The 24,222-nt window shown below is 38.3% G+C and overlaps 1 protein-coding gene across 8 annotated transcripts in view; it reads right to left on the bottom strand.

Moving 5' to 3' along the window:
* The window catches only part of slc23a2 (solute carrier family 23 member 2), a 37,833-nt gene that overhangs the window by 4,504 nt on the left and 9,107 nt on the right, over positions 1-24,222 (bottom strand). For 3 of the 8 annotated variants that reach the window (XM_086314898.1, XM_086314901.1, XM_086314899.1), the window contains 14 exons: positions 17,525-17,573; positions 14,681-14,895; positions 12,065-12,163; positions 10,586-10,702; positions 9,485-9,642; positions 4,416-4,504; positions 4,205-4,272; positions 3,172-3,353; positions 2,088-2,208; positions 1,247-1,403; positions 962-1,109; positions 737-842; positions 355-622; positions 39-134 (listed from right to left, as the gene is read on the bottom strand). In XM_086314898.1, the coding sequence (XP_086171024.1) occupies positions 39-134; positions 355-622; positions 737-842; positions 962-1,109; positions 1,247-1,403; positions 2,088-2,208; positions 3,172-3,353; positions 4,205-4,272; positions 4,416-4,504; positions 9,485-9,642; positions 10,586-10,702; positions 12,065-12,163; positions 14,681-14,895; positions 17,525-17,573 (1,873 nt within the window). The remainder of the gene's footprint in view (positions 1-38; positions 135-354; positions 623-736; positions 843-961; positions 1,110-1,246; positions 1,404-2,087; positions 2,209-3,171; positions 3,354-4,204; positions 4,273-4,415; positions 4,505-9,484; positions 9,643-10,585; positions 10,703-12,064; positions 12,164-14,680; positions 14,896-17,524; positions 17,574-24,222) is intronic. The other 5 variants (XM_086314903.1, XM_086314902.1, XM_086314905.1 and 2 more) reach the window with 3 other exon arrangements.

Raw genomic sequence — 24,222 nt, 5'->3', positions numbered from 1 at the left:
TTCATTCTTGTTCAAACTAATGAAATTAAAAACCTTACCAGGGATGGTATTGTCCAAAATGAAGGCGACAGACCCTCCGACGAACATTGCAGTGGTGAGGAGCACATTTAGCACTTGGTCAATTTCAACAATGCCTGAGAAAGACAGAAGTCGTGAATGTAGTACAATTTGTTTTTGAAGTTACAGCACTGACACAAAGTTAAACTGATCTAATCTCTGGATTGGAGAAGTCACTGAACTTCTGATTGACAAACAACTACTTCCTGACCCACAGCACTCTCCTACTGTTACTGGTGCTCCTTGTAAAAGTGAAAATGAGTGACTGAAAGTTTGATTTCCCTTCCGTGCACTCACCGGTGACCAGTGGGTTCTGTTTGAGGTAGTTCGGCAGCATCAGGCCAAAGAAGATCGAGAAGCCCAAGACAAAGAGGTTCCTGGAGGAGTTGAGGTCGACAAACTGCAGGTTGGACAGTCCCACTGCTGTAATCATACCAAACAGGGTGCAGAACAACGCTCCCAGGACTGGGTCAGGCAGAGAGGCAAAGAGGGCACTGAATTTACCCACGAGCCCCAGCAGCAGCATCATGGCAGCTCCATACTGGATTACACGCCTGCTGCCCACCTGGAGAACCAATTAAGACTTTTAAAACACCTTTTTAAATAAAGAGCAGGTAACATGAATACAGAAAAAGTAAATAAAGAATAAAAAAAACCCCCAAAACATATAGTGTGTTACCTTTGTGATTCCCAGGACGCCTATATTTGGACTGGAGGAAGTAGAGCCATTTCCTGTCCCGAAAAGACCATCCAGCACACAGGAAATGCCTTCTATAAATATTCCCCTGCAGAGACAAAAAAACATCATAATTATAGTTCGGACCAGACAGTAAACTGCCTGGGCTGTTTGTGACGAACTACTGAAGTATGAGAGCAAATAAGGAGGTGGAAAAACAAAGGTTACCGGTTGATGGCGTGGATGGGAGGCGGAGGAGCACACGACAGCCGAGCGCAGGCGTAGTAATCTCCAATTGACTCGATGATGCTGGCCACCACAGCGCTCATCATACCGATCACACCTGCAGCCGTCACCGTGGGAACGCCCCACTGGACTGTAGAGGTAAAACATGCTGGTATTTTTATCCATCATCATGCTTAATGCCAACTTTAAACTTTCATATTATATTTCTATAGTCAGTCTACAGCATATATACAATTTGTAGACCTTCCTCTTCATTAACACACTCACAGGGGTAGGGGATTTTGAACCATGGTGCTACTAAGAGGATCCCTTGACGTGCATCTGTGCGGGCGTAGAAACCGTATTTGTCCTTATCTGGTGGGAAAACGTCGGTCACAGTGAAAATGAAACATAACAGCCACGACATGAGAATGGCCATTATGATCTGCATGAAAGAGAAAAGAAAAAGCTTATCAGACTTTTACATAACATCAAAAACATGAAGAAAAAAAAACAACAACACCCTTTACCCTTTTTGTATATGTTTTTATTACTTCTCTCCAGCTATCTGTTTATATGCAGAGTATGTGAAAGAAATCATGACCTTTTGGGGTGTATGCATCAGTTTATTAAATTAAATTTGCCTTGGTTATACTTAGACCTGTTTATCCTAGAAGCTAATAAACTAATACATCAGGAGGTGAGTGTTTGGATCTTCTTTGGATACAGCTTTGTTCACATCATGCTGTCTGACTTCACATGTGGACTAACCATTCTACACATTTGGACTAGGAAAAAAAAATCATTTAATGATTAGTTTAAAAGCATTGCAGCATAAGACCTGAGGCCAATAAAAAGACATAAAAGTAATTTGAGATCGTTTCATGAAAAAGGTATAAATTAAAATAAGAGCAGCAAATAAATAATTTAATGGTGTTTTTAATCACTTCACCAGCAGGGGGAAGAAAGTGACTGATTTACACAGTGCTCAGACAACCTGGGGAGACGGACGTTTGCTCTGCTGAATAATTTGTGACTTACAAGAGAGAAAAATATTAATAATTGGAATGAAAGCAAAAAGTCTAGACACTGTTTGTATGCAGGCACTTACAGCATGTTGTGTACTTACAGGAAACATTTTGAAGACCTGGAGCCTATAGGATGTCCAGCCCTTCTTGGCTTTGTAGATGGGCAGAGGAAAGTGAACATTTCTGGCATACTGAGAGAAGAGCAGCACCAAGAAGATAGTCCTGCAGAGAGAACCAATCCTCCTAAGTTTAGTGGTGACATGTTATACCGCATATTCTCTGCATGACAACCAATTCTGCAAACATATTCCTTTAAGTCCTGCCTATGTCTGACAAGGACTCCAGAGGCTTAAGAGCCAATCAATTATCCTAACGGCCCAAGAAATTAGTTGCAATTACAGCCACAATACCTCAATTCCTGTGGGCGAGAGAAGAGGCCCTCGAGCTACAGTGTAAACAGCTATGACACAGCAGAAGCTGATGTCACACCACCTGAACGTCACATTATGAAGTGCATCATCCTTCATGAATCAGCCCTCTGTAGCTTCACAGCCCACATGATCCAGGGTTAAGTGCTTCCTAGATTAAGTTTTAGTGTGGTCATCTTAGCCACTCAGGTCTGGCTTTAACTAGAGAAGACCCACCCACCTGTTGTTTCAACCCTCTGTCTGTGAGGGGCAGCCAATCAGAAGAAAGCTGTCTTAAAGGGAGAGACGCTAGGACAGATGGACTGAACCAAAGTTGAGTATGAAATAAATAGGGATATTTTATTTAAACTGTAAATCATGCAACGCTTCTATAGTAGAGTATAGGAATATAATTTATATGGAACTGGAAAGCACCACAATGTTACACCCCAGCTGTCAAAAAAAAAAAAAAAAAAAAAAAAAAAAAGTTAAATGTACCTCTAAATGTATCATGACGAAAACATTTAAAAGGAAAACTATGTTGTTTCCATAACTGAAAACAAAGAATTTAAATAAAAAAAAAAACAAAAAAAAACCCAACTTGCCAAGTAAGTCAAAATTTTGAATCATCTCAACTCAGACATACCTTGAACTTTTGAGATACTAACCCGAAATTTTGACTTACCAATGGCATGTTTTCCCCATAGACAAACAAACTCTAGATAGTGTCTTTTTAAAGACAGTGTTATTGAGGACACATTGGCGTGTCCATACTTACAGCATAGCAATACCCCAGTGTTTTCCAGCCCTCTCCCCTGCAGCCTGGAAACCAGACAAGCCGATGAGGGCCACGGTGGGAGTGATGGTCAGAGGTCCGATGTATTTCAGGAGCATCCCGGGGAGACCCAGCATGCCAATGCACACCTCAACCATGGATGACACAATGATGGCACCTTGGATCTGTCAAAACAAAAAGAAATAATAAATAAATACATTTCTGTTCTGCAGAAACACGTGAGCTGACATATATGTACACACACACACACACACACACACACACACACACACACACACACACACACACACACACACACACACACGTAGATGTGTGTATATATACATACCTACCTACCAAGATTCATGCAAAATGAACATTTTCATAAATCAAAACACAAAGTAAGGTTTTGTACGTGAGGCTATTGTGAGACTGCTCACTGTCAGTTTGCTTAGTATTAACTAGGTCTGTTTACACTGTACTTGCACATATCAGTACTTAAGCATTAAATAAAAACCCTCAAATTTATGAATTAAAAGCAAACACTGTGATTGTATAGCACAAGGTAACAGAGTCGGCAGCACTGACAGCGATAATCCTGTTTGCCTGGTCTTTCTGTTCTCCTCTGTCACATTTTATCAAACGTCTGTTCCTTCATTCAACAATCTGATTCAGTCTGATCGAGTTTCGCCTCATTCACGTGTCACATAACAAACAATTACTCAACCGGCTTACGCAAATGCAAAAGGTTAACGCAAATTAAGAGCATGTGTCACACAAACCCAAACCCTGCAGACATATAGAAAACAGTAATGTCTCTATTTTAGCAGCATATATACAATGTTCAACTTTTTAAACATCAGCTTAACAGACATACTTTTCAAATTTAGTTGTTCAAAAATGTGTTATTTAAGTGCAGTTCAACAACATTTAGAGAAAACCTGCAGTAAAGTCAGTCACCCCTTCCCACAAAGATGTGGTTTGGAACAGTGTGAGTGAGTGCATGTGTGAGCGTGTGCATGTTTCTTTGCCTTACCTCTCGTATCCTGGGCTGCCAAATGTGCTCTGTGTTGAGGAGCCCTGTACCGTTTAATGCTGGAATATCTGCTTGTGGAAAAAGACGAGGAGATGAGCGATCAGAAACCAACGAATCACAGATCTTTGCAAGGCTTTCCCACTGAAAGCCAGCCAGACCATTGAGATATAATATATTGTAAAGTAAAGATAGATGACAGTCCTCTCTTCACCTGTGTTGTTGCACTTCCATTTCTCCAGTGACAGGATGGCTCTGGCTGGTGCGAGAAAGGCGAAAGCACTGGCCTGAAACAAAGGAAGCCTGAAAAACATGAAAAGCTCACTTTAGATATTAAACACTTAAGCCAACTAAGCCATCTCTTTAAGAAATAAGAGAACCATTTCAGGTTAGTTGTGATGTACTGAACAAAAAGATGACCTTTTTCAAAATGTATTTATTGACAGTTCACAATTTAAAAACAGGGTTATTCAGCCTCAATTCATAATTTAATTGGAGCCAAATCTGCTTGTCTAGGGTGAGATACCCCATCTAGCTGAGGTGCTGTGAAACACTTTCACTAGCTGCATAAAATGTTTTGACAAGAGTTAAAAACAGACTTCACATAAGCTAAATTTCATCAAAGTTGTAGAAATAGTTTAGGAAGTGTGGCTGTTTAAAAATTAGTCCCATTTGGGACATTTTTGCCAAACTTCAGGGGGTTTTAGTCATATCTGGTTTCAATTAAGAACTTCTGATTTGTAACCCTAGCAGTACAATCATTAAAAACTAGACTAGACCAAGTATCATTTTTAGTTTCAGTGAGCCAAAATTAGATGAGTGTTCACAAGTACTCCCCCACATGCTGCTCCACCTGACCTTGATTTCCATTTTTTAAAAACATCACTGACAGTATTGCATGAGAATACACCTGGACTGCTGCTGACTAATCTAAGGACAGTTAAAAAGAGGAGAGGTAGTGGGAAGGAAAAAGGAAATGTTTCTTAAGAGGAAGTGAGATTTCATGAGCGCTAATTATGAATTGGCAGCACATCTGTTTGTTTCGACTAAAAGTCAGTGTTTTATGTACAGCTGCTTCTTGTCAGTGCAAATATACAAATCAATGAAAAAACTCCAGAAAATTTTATGTGGGCCTCAAGATTGATGGTTGGCTCCATAAAACAAAATATTTTTAACTCAACTTTATCCCCGTGTTTTTACCCTTTTCATGTTTATCATTATTGCTGTAATGTTTTCTTTGCTTTTCATTTTTAAAATCTGTTTCGTCATGTAGGCTTCATGTGTGCTTCAATGTGTAACTGTAAAACAAATCACTAAACATTTCTGTGTATACAAGTCTCATGTTTGCAGGTAGCAGCTGTGCACACAAGCAGGACACTTTGGGTAAAAAGAGACACTTTCACCTTTCCTGGAAAAGCATTTTGCCCTTTTTGATTGACCTCACTTGGCACGATGACTCAGAAATCTTCACTGCATATCACCCCCACCCACTTTCCACCTCTTTACAGCTCTGCACGTGTTCTTCTGCGTCATTCCTCAGTACACATCTCCAAACCTTCCCCCCCCCTCGTCCTGCATTCAGTCTATCACTGTGGATACGATCGAGTCAGTCACTTGATAGCTGAAGAAATCTGAGCAGGGATGAATATGTCTGTAACCAGGCTTGTTAACAGGTTTGAACATGCAGTTAGAGAAATAGTCAGGTGAAGAAATATTTAAATGTTGAGCACCAACATGACATTCTAATGAACAGAGAGAGGCCCAGAGGACGGATGGGCTGGGATATGCATAAATAATCAGCCTAGAATAACAGTTTTTGTCCATGCTGATCTGCCTTTTTCTTCATTTTTTCTTTTTTTTTTTCCTTCATTGTTAGGGAGTTATCTGGTACATTATAAACAATCCAGATGTGATGGAGTATGACTATTACAGATACACTGTTGCTGTCTCCCTTTCCCCCCTGCTTTTATCCTCTCCCTCCCTTAGTGGTTTCCATTCAGTGACATTTCTCTGGAGAAACGAATCCACTGAGAGATGGACAGATAAGCACCGTCTGTGACATCAGGGCAGCACTGCCTGAGAGAGGGGAAGCTGCTGGTATGGCAACAATGACGGGCTTAACAAAAAAAAGAAAAAAAAGACCAGACTGTGTTTCAGTCTCCCCCCTCCCCATCTTTTCTATGAAAAAGCAAAAACTGAGCATGTGATTTATGTTTTAGATGTTTTTGAGCACTCTACTACACAATCAGTAAACATATACAATCTACATATTTAATGATCCTTTTTCTGGCATTTATAGCATCATGTAAGACTGGAGATAAAGTTTATATTTTGATAGAAACTCATCAGTTCACAGGGGGAAAAAAATATTTTGCAAGTACAGAATTTACTTTTTAAACTATAACAACTAATCAGCAACCGAAAAAACAAAAACAACAAAACAAAAATCTGTCCTTTTCTGCTGATATCAAAAGCTGATATTAACCTCAGCCTGATGCTGAGACATTACATTTGTGGCTGATAATTGGCACAGACACTAAAAGATGTAGATATTTACCAGGCAATCAGATTTTAGTGGGACGCATTATGGGAAAAGTGGGATGCAGCACTGTTGTGGTCCTAAAACACAGAATATTTTCACTACATTGTTAGACTATGTCTTCAGACGTTGGAGACCACTAACCCTTGCAGAGCTGTCAGTTTTGTAGTCTCCAGATCTGTTCTGTCACAGAAACATATCAACATCTAAATGGAAATGAGGACTAAACTCAAATGTTAAAATGCAAGTTGTATAGAGTGTCTGAAATAGTTTGCCACATTGTCCAACAGGGGGCAGCTTCTTCACTTTCAGATTGACCCATTATATGTCCACATGAACTGTCTGTAAAATAAGTTGTGGGAAAAAAAGGACAAGACAATGGGCTAATAAAATTACCAATAAACTTAAGGCTGTTTGCTCAGCTTGCACAAATCAGTGACGATTCAGGACTAAATCACTTTCTGAAGGTATGACAGCCCCAATTAATGTTTCATGTATTACAGTTAATAGTGGAGGAACTGGCCAAATGTATCAGCTGTAGTTGCTATTAATTTATTAGTTGTCAAAAGGGTTTCAGAGGGTTTAATCTACTTGGGGTTGTGCTGTTGTCCAGTGACTCATCCCTAAAAACTTTTTTTTTTAATGAAAGTACAGACCCAGAAGAGGAGGACAACAGTTAAACAGTTACATTTGTGATTGACATGACATTGACCAATCAGCTGAAAGAAGAAAAATAGGGTCAAAATCCACACTTGGAACTTGAGCGCAGAGTTGCACACATATTTTTTTGGCCAAGTCCACACACAAAACCTTTTCTTTCTCACTCACTCACTCACTCACACACACAATATTTATGACCACAATTTGAGCTCATAGAAGTGCACTGAGATTACTCCGGTGACTCGGGAGGCTATTTCAGTCAAGTAAACTCACTGTTGCTTTCAAAACAAACAGCCTGAGATCATACGAACTTCGTGACAAGGTGCATTAGCCGGACAAAAACAGCCACTAGAAGATGGTTATTGTGAATAGGATAACAACAGGGTCAACAACAACACTGAGGTAAGCTGTGGTGCTAAATGATCTTCAGCTGGACTTGAGAGGCTCAAAGTAAGCTATAAAAAGGGTCCACACACCATCGCATCACCAGCAGCAGCCTAATTTGTTGACAGCTCATAGGTTAGATCCATGTTTACGCGTGTGTGAGCTTATGCAAGTGTTGCAGCAGAAATCGACCATCTGAGCAGGCATAATTTTTCCTAATCGTCCTTTGTGTATCGCTTCTAGAGTAGCCTTCTACTGCTACAGCACATCAAGGATTGATGTGTTGATGCTCACATGCCTACCTTAGTTCTAACAAGTAACCTGAGACTTTCTCTCAGCTCAAACCTTTCTGGAAATTTTTGTGTATGTGTGTGTGTGTGTGTGTGTGTGTGTGTGTGTGTGTGTGTGTGTGTGTGTGTGTGTGTGTGTGTGTGTGTATAAAACCCCAGTAAAGGGGCAGTCTCTGAAATACCCAAACTGCCACCAAAGTCACGCAGCTGGGTTGAATGTTATCAGTTCCTCATTGTGTTTGGATGACTAACTGCATCCTTAATGTGATTGTCTGATTAGAGATTTACAGGTGACCACATGTAATGTGATGAGTGTATATCTTTTTCTACAAGGTGCTGATTTTTAAGCCACTATTTGTCTGTTAATAAAATAAAAGGAGGAGGCAGGATAACTTTCACACACTTTTTTCCTTTCCATCAAAGTATCAGTAAAAGTCATAGAGTCAGTGTTAAAATGAACAGCCTGTGTGTGCGACTGTCTGAGTTTATATGAGTGAGGTGATTTGGCCGGTGTTGCTGCTGCTGTGCAGCATGATAACGAGACCAAGACTCTTCCACAACAGGATTGAAAGATTAGGTTTAATAATAAAAAAAAAAAGGAAAGAAAGAAAACGAGCCAGGGTTCTCTCGCGCAACTGCTCCTTCTTTATGAAAGAAAAACAGCACCTCTTGCCATCATAACTCAACTTTCATTAAAACAGACCCCAGAGATGTGATAATATCCATGACAACAGATAACATTTTATACCAGTCATTATTTTCTGGCAAGTGATAGGAGTGATATAACCTTAAGAGCTGAATAAGGGTGAATCACCGATTACAAAACATACCTCACATTAAGCATGTCTGATTTTATGTTCGTCGTAAATAACAAACAAAAGTAGAAAGTGTAGAAATAGTGCAGAGGGACCGTTACCAAATGAAGAGTTTAATTCTTTGTATTTCCAGAAAAACAAGTATGAAGACAAAACGCGATACATTCTTGAGAAAGGGGGTCAAAGCGAATCATTCCACACATCTAAACTGGTAAACAGGCCATCCCTCCTGGAAAAGTCACTACTGACCAAGACATGCCCGTGGTTAATCAGTTATTGCTTCCGTGTTTTTCACATTGCTTGGCCAGAAGTGATGCAATAGAAGAACCACATGTTGTCTCAATTTCATAAAATATTACAGAAACACAGCAGAGAAATTAAAATGCTACTCATCCATATTTTGATAGAAACTACACGTAAAAGATAAATAAAGCTTGTATGTAGTAGTGCGTATCTTTGTGGATGCAAATTGGACTAATCTGCAGCTCTAAATTAAAAAGATGTAATTCATTTACTCAGTTCATGTAACGCCTAAACACACTCACAGTTACTCAGGGATGAGAGACAGCGGGGGAAGAGAGGTGTGTGTGCATACCTGCAGCCCAGTGTGGTCTGTAGCAGGGTAGTGATCCCCACACAGAAGAAGATGGTCCCTATGAGCTGACTGGTTGCCCACTGATCAAAGCCGACGCACATCGCCTCAGAGAGGAGGAACGGCACCGCAATGGTTCCACTGAAACATGTCAAGTAGTGCTGGAAAGACAAGATGGCAGAAGGTCGTTCCTGTTTTTTTTCCACCATCTACTATAGAAATTTAGTCCACCCCCTTCCCAAAAGCCCCCGATAACAAAGCACAAATGTTTAGTTTTATAATTTGGATCCTCACCATCATTCCTTTAGGCTCATAAGTGGAAAATATAATGGGAAGTCTTTGACCCTCAAATGAAACTATCTGCATTGTTTATATGGTTACCATATTCCCAGAACAGATTAGTCTATTTCCCCATTTATAATCAGGGTACCAGTCATCCAGTTCTCTACTACGGGAGTGGACAATCCAGTTCCGCTCCCACCTTGCTCCACCTGGAAATTCCCAAATCTAAAGAAAAGCCTGTTTAGCCTGTTTACCTGTGCAAACCACAAAGAAGTCTCAGGTGAACTGAACAGTTAATTTAATATTTGCATTTATGCATCAGCTAACCATTCTAAACAGGCAGATTATTAAACTGATTTATATTCTGAGCACAGTTGGATTAAGAGGACAGAAGGAAAAAAAAATAGACGTCACTGACATAAAACATAGCTTAAAAAGCATCTGCCACACCCTTATCATAGAGTGTGTATTTGACATTCTCAGTCCATATTAACCTCCTAAGACCCAAACTCTTCCACAGCATGCATTTTTAATTTCTCTTTGATAGTTGGGCTGATTGGGTCCTCATGAATGTAAAAACAAAGAATTACCAGATTTTTTTTTTTTTACTTAATTTTTGTTTCTAAGAAAAATGAGAGCCACATATGAGGATATTCATTTAGAATTTTGATAGAACAGTAGCAGTATAATGTCCTCGTAAGTGGATATCAGGCCCCTGTACAGCAAAATTGAGTACTTTGGTCTAAATAACCCAAAATGTGATGTCCACATATGTGGACGCAGGGTCCTAGGAGGTTAAAACAATTTAATGTGTAGGTTTACCTGTAATCCCAAGAGCACACAGAGATACCAGGGTGGGGTGTCTTCAATGGTGTAGATCATATCCGACCTCCTTGCATCAATACTGTCTGTACTGTCCAATGTCTCAGACATTGAGCTCTACACACATAATGAAACACAAACAGTATTATTATCATTTTAATCCACTTCCCTTTGCATCAGTGCATGTACTTTACATAGGATGTACAGGAAAATAGCTGCCACATGTTGTGTTAGTGCAAGAGAAACGTGTCAGAGCAGATCTGAGGAGAGCTCTGTTAAATGTCTCAGACAGAGCTCTACACAGACAATGAAACACAAAGAAACTGTATCCTGTTAATCTACACTTCTCTTTACATGCATGCTATATGACATGTACTGGAAAATAATGTTACGTCAGTGGAACATGTCTGAGCCGATCTGTGGAATTTTATGAATGGAAAAATACCAGAGGTAAATTTCTGTCTTACAGAAAAGTGCAGTGTCATGGTGACATTGAGAGCAGAGAACCACAGAGGAAGATAAGGAGTCATTCTGATGAGTTGGTCTTTTCTACTAAATATCTCATCAGCATCTTTCTGTACTACAATGAGGTTAAAGTTTTTATGTAAACAAAAATAAACCAGGAAAACAGAACAACAAAACATAATTTTTCTAACTTCTACTTTGGAGATTAGAATTGAAAACAACAGCATGTTTACAGCAGAAGTTTATACTATAAATAGTGAATCACATGAGGGTTTTACTTATAATGATATGGCTTTTGTTTTCAGGGAAAACCCATGAATGGATACTTATCATAATTACAGGTTTTAAGCTTCATGATTGCCACTTACTGTTAAAAAAAAAATGGAGGTCATAGCTCACTTTGGCTTGTTTTTATAAACAATGTAAGACATGGGTATACATTCCCTGATCTACATCCTGTAGCTACGGCATCAGTGCAAATTCAGCCTTTTATGGGAAGAACATTTTAGAGAAATAAAAACTTCTTTAAGATTTGCATACCCCTTTTCAATAACATTTAAGGTCAGCATTTTTAGAATAGATAAAAACTTTGCTTACTTATTTTTGTTGTCTCAAAACAAAAGGTGAAAAGCATCTATTAAAACTTACTGGATGTGATTTTTAAAGAAACAAAGCAAACTTTGCTACACATCACAGAGACATCACTAGGTCTTTAGACCAGTGGAGCATTGAGGGCTGTTTGCTTTATTATTAATAAATCAGTCTTTGATAACAATCTCAAGTATGTAGGTGAAAGATGAGTTGGGGGGAAAAAAGGAAATCACTGAAATTGTTTTGCTGAGCGCTGCTAACAAAAAAAAAAAAAAAAACCACAGAGTCAACAAAAGCACTTTATGAGTACGCTTTTTGAGTCATTGTGCCAAAATAGTGACTTGGCTCTTTCAAAAACATCCTTTAAGATGACTACAAAAACTCATGAGGAATTCACTTTGACGGTTTTTACTCCTAAGTTACCTTTTCGCCTCCTTGATTATCTTTAGTGTAGATGGCCATCAGCTCTGTGTTCTCAGTGTCCTGGTCACCACTGGCGCCGCTGACTCCATTTACCACCACCTAAACAAATACAAAGAGTTTCACGTCAACATTTTACTATCCCAATTTGCCAGAGCATGCAGGAAAAAACAAAAATCACAGTTTCTCAAAAGCAGGTTTGGCGCAATGCTCATACCTTTCGCTTTCAATGTAGGTTTTGTCAGCGTGCCAACATGCAAGCTGAAGCAATGTCAATATTTGTGTGTGTGCGCCAGTCTATATGTTACGCAGTGTGGAAGGCCGGATGCACTTATGTCCCCTGGACATGGACATGTGCTTCCTACAGTATGCAAACTTGTAACCATTCAAACAAATTTCAATAATTGAATATGCATTTGAGGTTTATGTACGAGAGTGCGGCTTTGCTGCATTTGTCACAGCATTTAGGTTAAGAACAATCAGCAACGAGGAGGAGAGAAAGCAGTAGTTTGCATAGTCAGGAGTGTATGCAAATGTGCCCACCAAACCCAGAGTTTTTACTCTACAGTCCTCACATGCAAACATATGGCATGCATAGGCCTCCAGATTAAACTCTGAGCGGTGGAGTGGATATTGAAGGTTATCAGGGAAACATGTCAGATCACCAGGACAATTAAATGCACACAAAATGTCAGGCTCATGTTTTATTTCCCTTTGTGTTCCACTGAACAGCTTCAGTAAATGCCTCCAGAGAAAATTCTTTTAAAGAGGGAACAAAGCTTATCTAAGTTTCTAACAGGAAACCAGCTGGCTCCATGGTCACCCTCAAAGCTCTATGGGAGGATTTATCGTAGTTTATACCTTGCTTAACCTGTGTCACCTGATTATTTAAACATTTAAGGGTATTAAGAAGCCACATGAAAATTAATTTCATGTTTTCCCCCCTCTTTTAGGACATGAAAGGATGTTTGCTAGCACTATTTAAATCTTCACCAGTTCCTGAAGGAAATTTCAGGTTCTTTTTTGTGTGTTTTTTGTTTTGTTTTTAATTTTTTCATTATATGGAAATATTCTGGAGAAGTGCCAAATTAGAGTTGCTTTAGGGGAAAAAAGATTCTGCTAATACAACTAAGACTTTTTCTAAAATGAAAAAGTACCTTATTCAATGTGAACACTTTTAGACTGTATGGAAACAATATGGATATTGTTAACTGTAAACAGTCATTTTATATTGCATGTAGGACAGGCTGGGTTCATTTTTAACTCGTGCTGTATGTGAAACTTAATCTGCAAAGCTGTGCAAATAATGGAGAGCACATGGGGTTTCTTACAAGTTACAAATTATTTTACTTATATTTATATCTTATGTAATTTTATGATTTAGTTCCAATGTACAGCACTTTACGTCAGCTGTGGTTGTTTTAAAGTGCTTTATAAATAAAGATGATGATAATTATAAATAGTCAGTCCTTCTGTTACCTGGGGCCTTGTTATGGGACCAACATGCTAACATATAGGTAGTCCAAATGTCTTTCTCCTCTCCAGTCTTAAGACGCCTCAAGGGGATCTTGGCCAGTCCCCAGACCTCATGACCTGATCCCTGCGCATGTCGAGGATCTACCCTGGTCCAAAACCAGATACAGGTGGTAACTCTATAATAAACCTTACTGTGAGAAGTGGCCATAAGAAAATCATTTGTAATTTTCACTAATAAAAGTTGGTCATATTTAAGATGAAGCATTAATTAACGGTAGGTGTTCTTTAAGTAGTCTAGAAGAAACAGGGTCTAAAAGACAGTGTATGTGCAAGTATTCATCTCAAGGCAAAAGTTCATACTTCATACTATTCTAAACGCTCTGATTTCGACAGTTTCGTTCTCTTGGCTGTGCAGGATTAGCAACTGCAGATATCTGGAAGATGGTTATCTCTGCTGCACAGACCTGACTGAGCACAACAGTCCACACTCTCCTAATTGTAAGGGGCAGTCAATCAGTTGGCTTAGTGTTAAAGAATCCCAAATGGCTTTTATTAAGGGCTTCAGTAAGATAGAGTGTAAGATAAATAAGAATTATTTTAATCTTTGAATCATGCAACGCAATTCTAGTAGACCAAAAATATAAACTTAAAAGGAGCATAATAGCTTCTCTTGTCAGCACAGAACATGGGCAAATCTCCTGCAAGAAGTAAAACACGTATGAAAAAGAATCTCTTAAAACATGCTATGTTTTAATTTAATGGAGCTATAAGAATTAACAAGCATATTTGTGTGGAGGAAATCAGATTTGATAAATGTCTCTGTTGTGATTTTGCCCACTGACCTACATAAGGCAGCGGCCTGGTGCCAAGAGGACAAACAGAGGAAACGGATGGAAAAAGTATTGGCTGCAGCATGCATTAAGTGACCATGAAGTAAGAGGTTCGTGTGCGACTGTCTGCTCCAACACATTCCAGGCAAAAAGCAATGCCAAATATGATTGCGTGAGTCAGAAAAGAGTAATGTGAGGAGATGTAGGACAATCCCAACTATGTGCAAACCCCTGTCTTTGTCTTCATTATACAAGCATGCTTTAGGTGTGGCTGTGGTCTCTGTGGGAACATTTTATTTATGGTTGTATGTACCGGAATTGGGTAGAAATTTGCCCCATGTTTGCACTCCTCTTCATATTTTCCTGCTTCACTGCTGCTGTCCATCGATTTGGAGGTGGTGTTCTTCCCCACGCCCATGCTTGTGTCTTCGTCTTCTTTCTCGTTCTCTGTTACTCCTTGGTCTTGTTGTGGTATGGTTTCAGATGAATCCTTCAGGGTGATTACATCGTCTAGGAGTGCCTCTTCTGCTTAGAAAATGAGACAGATAAGGAGGGATTAATATTTGATTTATTTACAAGGGCAACATTCCTGTGATAAAATCAGGGCACTGCAGGGGATGATGGGTCAAAATTTCTGGTGGAATATATTAAATTCTCAGACTTTGTTTTTTTTTATTCTTAGTGTGATTCACAATAATAAAGCAACAGCATAAACACAATTAAATTGAACTGTTCATTAAGGGATCATGAGCCATTGTTCAATACATATTTAACTAGCTAAGATATTGCTTTTTCACTTCAAGATCTGCATTATTGATACCTGGTGTCTTTTGAAGAACCAAGACAAAGTTAAGAAGTTTTGTAAAAGCACAAGAAATAATTATGACATAGTTCTAATTAAGTAAGATCCGCTTATTGGAGCTATATAATCTGTTTACATCCTGATAGAGAGTTCACAGAAGATTTGGGAAGTGAAAACTACTCACAGGTCTAGAAATCAGCATGTAACTGTTCACATGCAACTTTATGCCACTACTACATTTATGGATTTTGAAAGTAATTCCAGGTCCAAAGCTACTTTTTAAAAATCCAGAAGACACAAATATTACTCCTTTTGAACTTTGTGGATCTAACAGAAAGTTTATCAGTGTGATTGGTTTTCTGTCTAGTTGACAGAATATTTTTTTCCTACAATTCACTTTGTTTTGTTTTTTTTGCTTGCTTTTACATTCATATGTGAAAAGTTAACCAAGTCTTGATTATATAATACCTTAATGTTTTGTTAGTCAAACAAAAACAACCCAAGAAACACCGCTCTGGTCATTATACAGATCAGTTTTCACTATATTAAGAAAACGGTCATCTTAATCTGCCTTAATCAAAACAGCCTGCACAAATTATCAATAACCAGATAACTTGTGAACTAACAAGGGATACATGTCAATCAGTAATCCATGCTGCAAACAGGTCTTTGACAAACAAAAAAAGGCACAAAGAGGAGAGCCCATTAAAAGAAAAATAGTATTTGATAACAACAGGAACAAAGATCACTGTGCGATGATGCAGGAGGCAGAAAGAGAAGGAGTTTTAGCAGGCATGGTGCATAAGACGTACTATTTTTTTTTTAAATCAATGTCATTTCTGTTTTGATCTCTTTTTGTTTATGCCTAAACTGGTTTACAAATTTAAACTGTGCCTTTTGTGGTCAACTGACACATCCCTAGAGGATAAAATGCTGCGAGTATTTTACATGTGACCTATCATCCAAAAGCCAGGTGTTCATGTATTCACATGTCCCTGGTGTGGTGCTCCTGCCTGTGTAGAATTTTAATTAATATGCATGAACTGTCTTGTTGTGACAATAACGCACGCAAACATATGGAAATTACATAAATGTCCCAGATGTACACAGATGTAAGCATAGGTTTCCAATGTGATAAACTAGAAACAAACTCCAGATGCATATTTACACGTCTAAATAACTGAACAAAAATAATAATAGTGACGTTCATTAGGACAGCTGTATTAATGAGCACACGGACAAATTCTCACTGAGTGAAAACTGCTGTATACATCTGATAAATACTCTGATAAATGATTGCCAATGCAGGAAGTGAAGATCTCCACACAGGAAAGAAAATATAACCACCAGCACTTTTTGTAAGTGTGGTTTATGTCACCAGTTGTTATTTTTGTAGTTTTTTACTGCTTTTTAAACTTCAGTGAAGTGATATTGCATGACTGCAGCTGTATTTGTCACTGTTAAGGAGGAGAGACATGCTATAATTACTAGAAACCAAAGGTTTTTTTTATGGCTTGGTTGATCCCTCTAACTGCACTTTTAAAGAAACCAGTCCTCGCTGACATCTGTCACAAGCTAAGGTATACGTGTCGCTTAATCAAGAATGTTTGACTAGACCTTTCATCCTTTTCCACGGCCTTTATCCCCACTTTCTACACAAAATATGTTTAATAGACTCTTCAGTACCACTTTGGTCTCAAAATTGATGGCTGGAAAGCAAATTTTCATTGAACTTGTACTTTTCCATCTCATCGCTATCTAGAAGACAGTACTACTGGCATGAGCATCCTGGTGACTGCCTTTTGTATATTTCTAAATGGCTACACTCGGAAAAGAAAACCTCAAATTTGTATTTTGCATATGTTAAGATTTTCAAAGACATTTTAATATCAAGTACCACATTATTTTTTTAAAGTTAAATCATTTCTGATCACTAGATCTTGACTGGAGTATGAACTAAAACAATTATTTTGATGCATTTCCCGTTTGCTCGTTACTGAATGATCTGGAATTCTAATACGTTTTAACAGCTCTGCAGGAGTATCATGGTACGGAAAGATGCAGACACTCATATTGTGATACTGGTCTCAGTTTACTGAAGCCAGATATAGTTTTCCAACCATTTGCTCTACGAAAAACTACATGCTTACATTTTTAATCTTTAAACTGTTATCAAATGTCAGCAGCTGTCCACGTTGCTTGCGAATCCCATTTTTGTTGCGGCTCATCGTCTGTGTTGGATTTTGTTGCATTTTTCAGTTTTTGACATTTTCAACCTAAAGCCCTCCCAAAATATCCTCTCCCACCCAGTCATATTCCTGCTTGCAGTGTAAGATGTTGGGACAGTTGTAATACCTAGATGACACATCCCATCACTCCTGCCAAGCTGGGCGGTTGGGAGCATCTGTGTGGAAGGAGCAAGAGAAGGGGAAAGGAGGAGGCAGTATAAGAGAGGACGTGAGGGGAGGGGGGGGGGGGGGAGAAGAGGGGGAGGAAGCACAGAGAGACACAAAAGGGTCAAGGATAAGGAGGAGGAGGGAGGTGAGACATAAGTTAATTTGACAGATAGCATTTAATCACAAGCAAGAGTTATTACCGTGTGACTGATGTGCCGATTGTAATTCAGACTCTCAGCTGAAACATGGTTTCAGGAAGGCGGCAAGAGCTGTAGAGTATTGCAAGCCTTCTGGCTCTTCAACAAGTGCATGTCTTAAGCACCTTAAATTGGTCTTATGAGAAAAGTGAGGGCCCAGCTGAACTTTAAAGACACTTTAAGCACACTCATAATTGCATGTAAAAGCCATCTCAAACTAGTCAGACAAGTTTTAAAGAGTTAGGACCAGATTGTAATTTAAATTGTAGAACAAAAATCTCTATCGCCTCTGCTAAATGACTCAAAAAGATCTAAGTCGTACAGAGACAATAAGGCAAGTAATTCTGTTATTCTTATAGGTAATAACTGAAAGACAATATCACCAAATGTGGCAGTACTCCTCATTCTTCTTGGCATGTTGATTTTCATTTCAGAGTCATCAATTTTTAACCAGGGGCTTAGATTTCATTAATGGTGGGCATTTGTTATTGTGGAGGCCTTCTACTTAAACACTTGAATCGCACTTGAAATTATGGATGGATATCAATTTGTTTCTGATACTGAGGCCATTTTTAACTCCGCTTATAAGTCTAATTATCTATTAATTACCTTATTCCTGTGAAAACAAAGAAAGGTTTCCATTGTGAATAAAACAGTTTTATACGAGTGAGCACAGAATAGAAACACTACAGGAGAGAAATAAAAATAAATAAATCTTACATGTGAGTCAAGTGTTCCCATCAGGAGCTTGAAGTAATTGTTTTGCATCATACAACCATTTGTCACCATTATCAGTTCCTTTTATCACTGCCAATCTTTGAGGCATATGATGATGGATTCGATCATTTGCTTCTTAATTTTTACCTCTACTTTAGGCTGTGACTTAACATGACAGGAAGGCTCAACAATAAACTTCGCAAAAGCAATTCATTCAGCTCCTTTAACACTCTTTACCCTGCAGCTCTGCCTTTATTTTTTCTCTTGCTAATTATTACCAAGTTTAAATCTTCACTAGACACTTACACTCAATTATTTATCAACATTTTGTTAGGTAAACCTGTTCAACTGTTTGTTATCAAATATCTAATCCACCAATCACATTACAGCAACTCATTGCATTTAGGCATGTACACGTCGTCAAGACGACTTGCTGAAGTTTAGAATGAACATCACAATGGTGAGTTGCATAAGTGGTTTTGGACGTTGCACGCTTGTTCGTGCCAGACAGGCTGATCTTAATATTTCAGAAACTGACAATCTAACGGGATTTTCCCCACATAATCATACCTAAAGTTTACAGAGATTTTTTGAAAAATGGGCTAGAATACTCATTGGCTCAAAACAGAACATATGTCTAATGAAGAGTGTTTTTCCTGTATCAGCATCAGCCTTCCAAGGGGAGACTACTCAAGTAAGCATAATCAATAAGGCAGTGATTCTCATATCTGTGCATTTTCCTGCCATGTGATAAGCAAAGTGTTCCATTAAATCATTTTACTAAAAGCTACTAGTGATTTTGTTTGGCTCTGTTTAAAATCTGTGGGCAAGACAAATTTCCTCTATGCAAAATATTAGCTCAGTGTTATCACAGAAATCCCTGCCATAACTACAAAAATAAGAACATCATACTAAACCACTGTCCCTTAATATTGTCACATGATGAGTTATTAATCTAAGCAATGAATACTACATACAACACAAGAAATGATGGCACTTAATTAAGCTCAGTGCTGCCTAGCCTATGACTCTCTCAGTGCTGTGAATCATCTCTGAGATGTGGAATAGAATAGAAAGTATCCCAGTAGCCTGTCTGCCGGTGATGATCGGAAATCTGTGTCGTTCCCTCATCCCACCCCCACCACAAAAACATGGGGAACTGGAGCGAGAGAGGAGAGAACTGAAACTGAGTATATGCCATTACACAACAAAATCAAAATCTGCAGTTTTATAATCATGAAATGTCACATTATGTAAAAGCAAACATAACAGGACAAAAACAGGGAAAGTATTCATGTTTGTAAGAAAGACGATATTAGAGAGATGGGAAAGCAGCGAAGAAAGAGTGAGACAAGAGGGAACAAAGACAACTGTTGTGGTTATTTTAAATCATCCCAAAATACACAAGCTGCTGGACATTTGAAGGATCTATAACCATGGTAACTCGATCTGCAGATCCACTGCAGGCCTGTGCCATGTTGTTCGTTTCCACACCAGATGTTTGTGTTGGCGCTTTCATCTCCAATTTATGTGACAGCATGCACATGTGTATGAGGACCATCCCCTCCAGATGTTAATCTGGGGCTCAAAGTCTAGACGACATTATGCCTGCTGCAGGACTGCATAGTTCAGTTCAGTCTTTAGTTCAGCAGCAAGCACTAAACTAATGCTTAAAACTGCTGCTTTTACAATTACAGTTTAAAGTAGCAACCCCTTTTCCTAAAAATACCAACTGAATAAACTTCATAGAAAAGCATGACTTCAGATGTTTGAAACACAAAAAAACAAACAAAAAAAACAAACATAAGACTTTAATTGAACTATTACAGACTGGCAAAGGTTTTCAAATAATATTCATCCAATTTAAAAAAAAAAAAAAAAAAAAAAAAAAAATGTATACAGATTTCCAACACGGTCCAGTCAATCTGAGTCAGTCTGTGCTGTTGAGTGCAGCTCATTTGCAACGAGCCGACTGCTTACCTGTGTTATTTGGCACTTAAATTGCAGTCCTGCAACAATTACTATTTAGGGATTTTTTTTTTTTTTAAATCTGACTCTGAAAGTAGTTTATATGAACTTGCCTAATGTGAATTCTCCTGCAAGTGGTTGCAGACTTGTTCCTGTCTTTGAAACAACCATTTAGAAGGAAACAAGATTTCAAGTTCACCGCAATCCACTTTCCCCCAGCATAAAAAAAAAATAAAAAATTAAATACAATTAAAAAAAAAAAAAAATGTACCAATGTAAACTCTCTAGCTCATTAAAGGAGACACCTTTTATTTTTTTCCTGTGATCCTATTACGCAATATCGGCCAGTCTTTTACTTTTTATTGTCATTTCCTTCCGTGAGCACTGGTGGGTTGAAGGACAACAGTAGCACTGTACTTCTGTTATTTTTTTGTGTATTCTAATCCATGTCTGGGGAGGTGCTAATGAAAACAAGAGTTATATCTCCTCAAAGCTGATCGTATTTTCTCCTAATGAAACAATGAAGCTAAAGAAGCCTTCTCTGAAAAACTATTAAAAAAAGAAAAGAAAAACAAGCAATGATCGCATATTCCCATCTGCATTTTGTTGTCAGAGTCTTGTTACTTAACATCTTGTAACTACTTCAGTAGGTTTTGTTTTTAAAATGCATTACATACTGGAGGAAGCTATCAGAATCAGAGAAAACAAAACCACAGGAGGTGCACAGTAGAAAAAATTTCCACAACTGTAAGACAGCCAGCAGACATAATAAGGACTGTAACTGGAAACTACTATTCATTGCCCAATGGGATTGGGAAAAAACAAATGTGAATAAATGGAATTAATAGAATTAAAAGTCCTGTATTTGAGAATGTGGAAGTTAAATTTAAGAAACTCTTTTTTGCTTTAATCTATAAAAATATGATCTATTAAATGTAAATGCTGTTTGTCTGGTTTTGTAATCTTCCTGCAATGTGAAGCGCAAGAACGTCTTTTGTAGTTGTCATGTTATCATGAATCCAAAGTTTCACAATGCAAAATGTACAGTCATGTACAACGCTGCAAAGCTCCACCGTTTCTCAAGCTTAATAAAGAAAAAAAAAAAGTCATTATCATGTCAAACTTAAGCTGCTGTGAAAGTATCTGGTACCAGGAAAAATAAAGCTGCAAAAAATTTTAAAGTGAAGAAAATGAAGTTTAAGTTCAAAGTCTTTCTGACTTGGTAAATGGACTGGTTCTTGTATAGCCCTTTGCTACTCAAGCACCCAGAGCGCTTTAGTTTTTAGGTCTTTTACACACTTAAAAACTCACCTCTACTCATCAGAACTGGATACTTACAAGTTCCTTCCATTAAAAAAAAAAAATATATATTTTCATGCTTTATTATTTAAAGTTAGTTATGTATATGAAGATAAAGAACAGGGGACTACTTTCATTTGTATATACAACTGTGCCTCACTTGTCCAGCGGATAAAATTTATAATGAACATGCATTTGTATCTTTTTATAACACAGTAAAGGAAGTGCGTGTCAACTTGAATAATGCCATCTTAAGTTTACCTGTCTTGTCCATGCTTTGCATATGTATGAGACGCATGGAGCAGAGTGTACAAGAGTGAGTACACGGGGACCGTGAGTCTTTAGATGTCATGTGTTGCTACAAATCTAGTTTCCTTATCAACAGGTCTGACAAGCAGAGCTTAACTGTATGATTGTAGAGGCTCCATTGTAGCTTTATTATTTTGTTAAACAACAACAGGTTTTATATTGAAGAGGCTATGATGTAGAACCATCGTAGCTACATTTGTGCTGTTTGCCTAAGTTGCCCTGCAATGTTGAAAAGATCATGGCAGATGGTAGTAGTAGGCAAAAGTGTGCAGGAGGAAATAACAATTAAAGTTGGGCAATATGTAAAAATATTCCAACCGACAATCGTCAGTCCAATAACCGACGATAGTCGATATATTCGAAAATGTGCAGACTTTTTGATGGCCGGAGCAATATAATCATGCATGGACTGATTTGAGCATTTAGAACACAGAAGAAGTCCAAACAAGGATGAACTAATTGCCAAATTGCACACTGGAGGAGAAGGTGCAGACAGAAATGGACTGATACCTCAGCGAGGAGGTCGTAGATGGAGAAGATGATACACTGGCTTTGTGGAAAATGCATGAAGAACGTTTCCCACTGATGTCACACATGGCACGGAAATATCTGTGTATACCAGCCACAAGCACACCTTCAGAACGCGTCTTCAACACCGCTGGTAATATTGTTAACCACCTCCACACACTGCTAAAACCTGATAAACATGCGGATTTTCCTGTCAAAGAATTTATAAAACTTTGTTTGGAGGGAATATTTTACCTTCTTTTGTTTGTTTCAGTATTAATATAGCTACTTTCTGAATAATTCATTCATTCATTCATTCATTCATTCGAGATGCACCAAATCACACAAAAGACTTAACTTTACGCCTGAGGTTTTTTTTTAATGTTCGCTGGAAGAGACATTTTTTTATTTTTAACTTTTTTGTTGACTGGTCGAGTGTGTAAGATAGATAAACAGAGGCTGAACAGAGGCTACTGCCATTCTTTCTTTACATTATGAGTTTGAGTGAATCATAATTTCTTATTTTAACCTGAAATTTTATAAAAAGATGGATTTAGCTTCCAAGCATTGGAGACCAATGCCTGAACACCCAAATAGGTCCCATTTAAAATTCCATGTATAGTACAAATTCTTTTGCTTGAAATGCCTAACCCTAATTGCTACAGTGCATTTCTAAAGCAAAAATGCTCCAGCAAAGGTTTGATTACTGGTTTTGTTCACCACATGTTCTAGAGCGTTCACTACTTACAAAATATGCACGCATGTGGTCATGAGGCAATGAGGTGCCAGGCAAAACCTTACATGACAGGGTACACGTGAACAGTTCTGATTTCACTATGAGGGAGGGGGTGAGGACTGCAAAGAGACTGCAAGGACATGTTTACATTGCTCCACTGGCAGCAAGTTAACCAGAGTTTAGTAGACACAGAGATCCCTCAACAGTAGAGTAACAAGGACAACATGGCTGTAAATACTCCAAAACTGATCAACATAAACAGTGCGTTTAATAAGCAGGTTTGACTGATGATCAGAGTTTGATGAGTCACAAAATTGGAAAAAAAACCTCAACTGACAACCACAAAAATTAACACATGATGAAAGGTAAGTGTTACAAAGGTAAGTGTTTCAAACAAAAGCATTTCAGGTTTCGTTTGAAACCTGGACCCGTTTGCTGGTTCAGGAAGCGCAGTGAGCTTACCTTTTTACTTTTATCTCTTGGTGCGACAGGGGAGCAGGGCATTTCATGCTACACCAGCATGGCTCTTCAGCTGTTAACACTCGCCTCATCAGACCTCAAGTTACCCAGAGGCTGCTGGGATACTTCCTGTCATATAGATGACTCGCTCTTTTTGTGTGTTGTATGTAGTTTTGTGGGTTTTTTCTGGTCTAAAATATGATTACCTCTTCTTTTTTCCTCTATTCAAGCAGATAGTAACCTCACGGAGAACACCACTATTTCAAGTTGCTGTAAACTTTCAGCTGATGAGGAAGTGAGAAAAAAAAAAGGAAAAAAAGTGTTTCTAATTTCCCTGTTCATGAGAATTGTAAGGGAAGTGGGTTAATTTGGATTCACCAGTTAAAAACAAACCAACAAGCAGGACAGACAATAACATTTAGATCAGGAGATGTTCCCCATTTAATTGCATTTTCATCCTGTTCT

This window comes from Aulonocara sp. 'chitande type north' Nkhata Bay, linkage group LG12, assembly GCF_057382095.1.
Source record: "Aulonocara sp. 'chitande type north' Nkhata Bay isolate Kocher_YH1m ecotype deep benthic linkage group LG12, A_spYH_male_GT1.1, whole genome shotgun sequence".
In the NCBI taxonomy this organism is placed as follows: domain Eukaryota; kingdom Metazoa; phylum Chordata; class Actinopteri; order Cichliformes; family Cichlidae; genus Aulonocara; species Aulonocara sp. 'chitande type north' Nkhata Bay.
The sequence above is the reverse complement of the archived record's forward strand: the minus strand, read 5'-3'. Positions and strand labels throughout refer to the sequence as shown.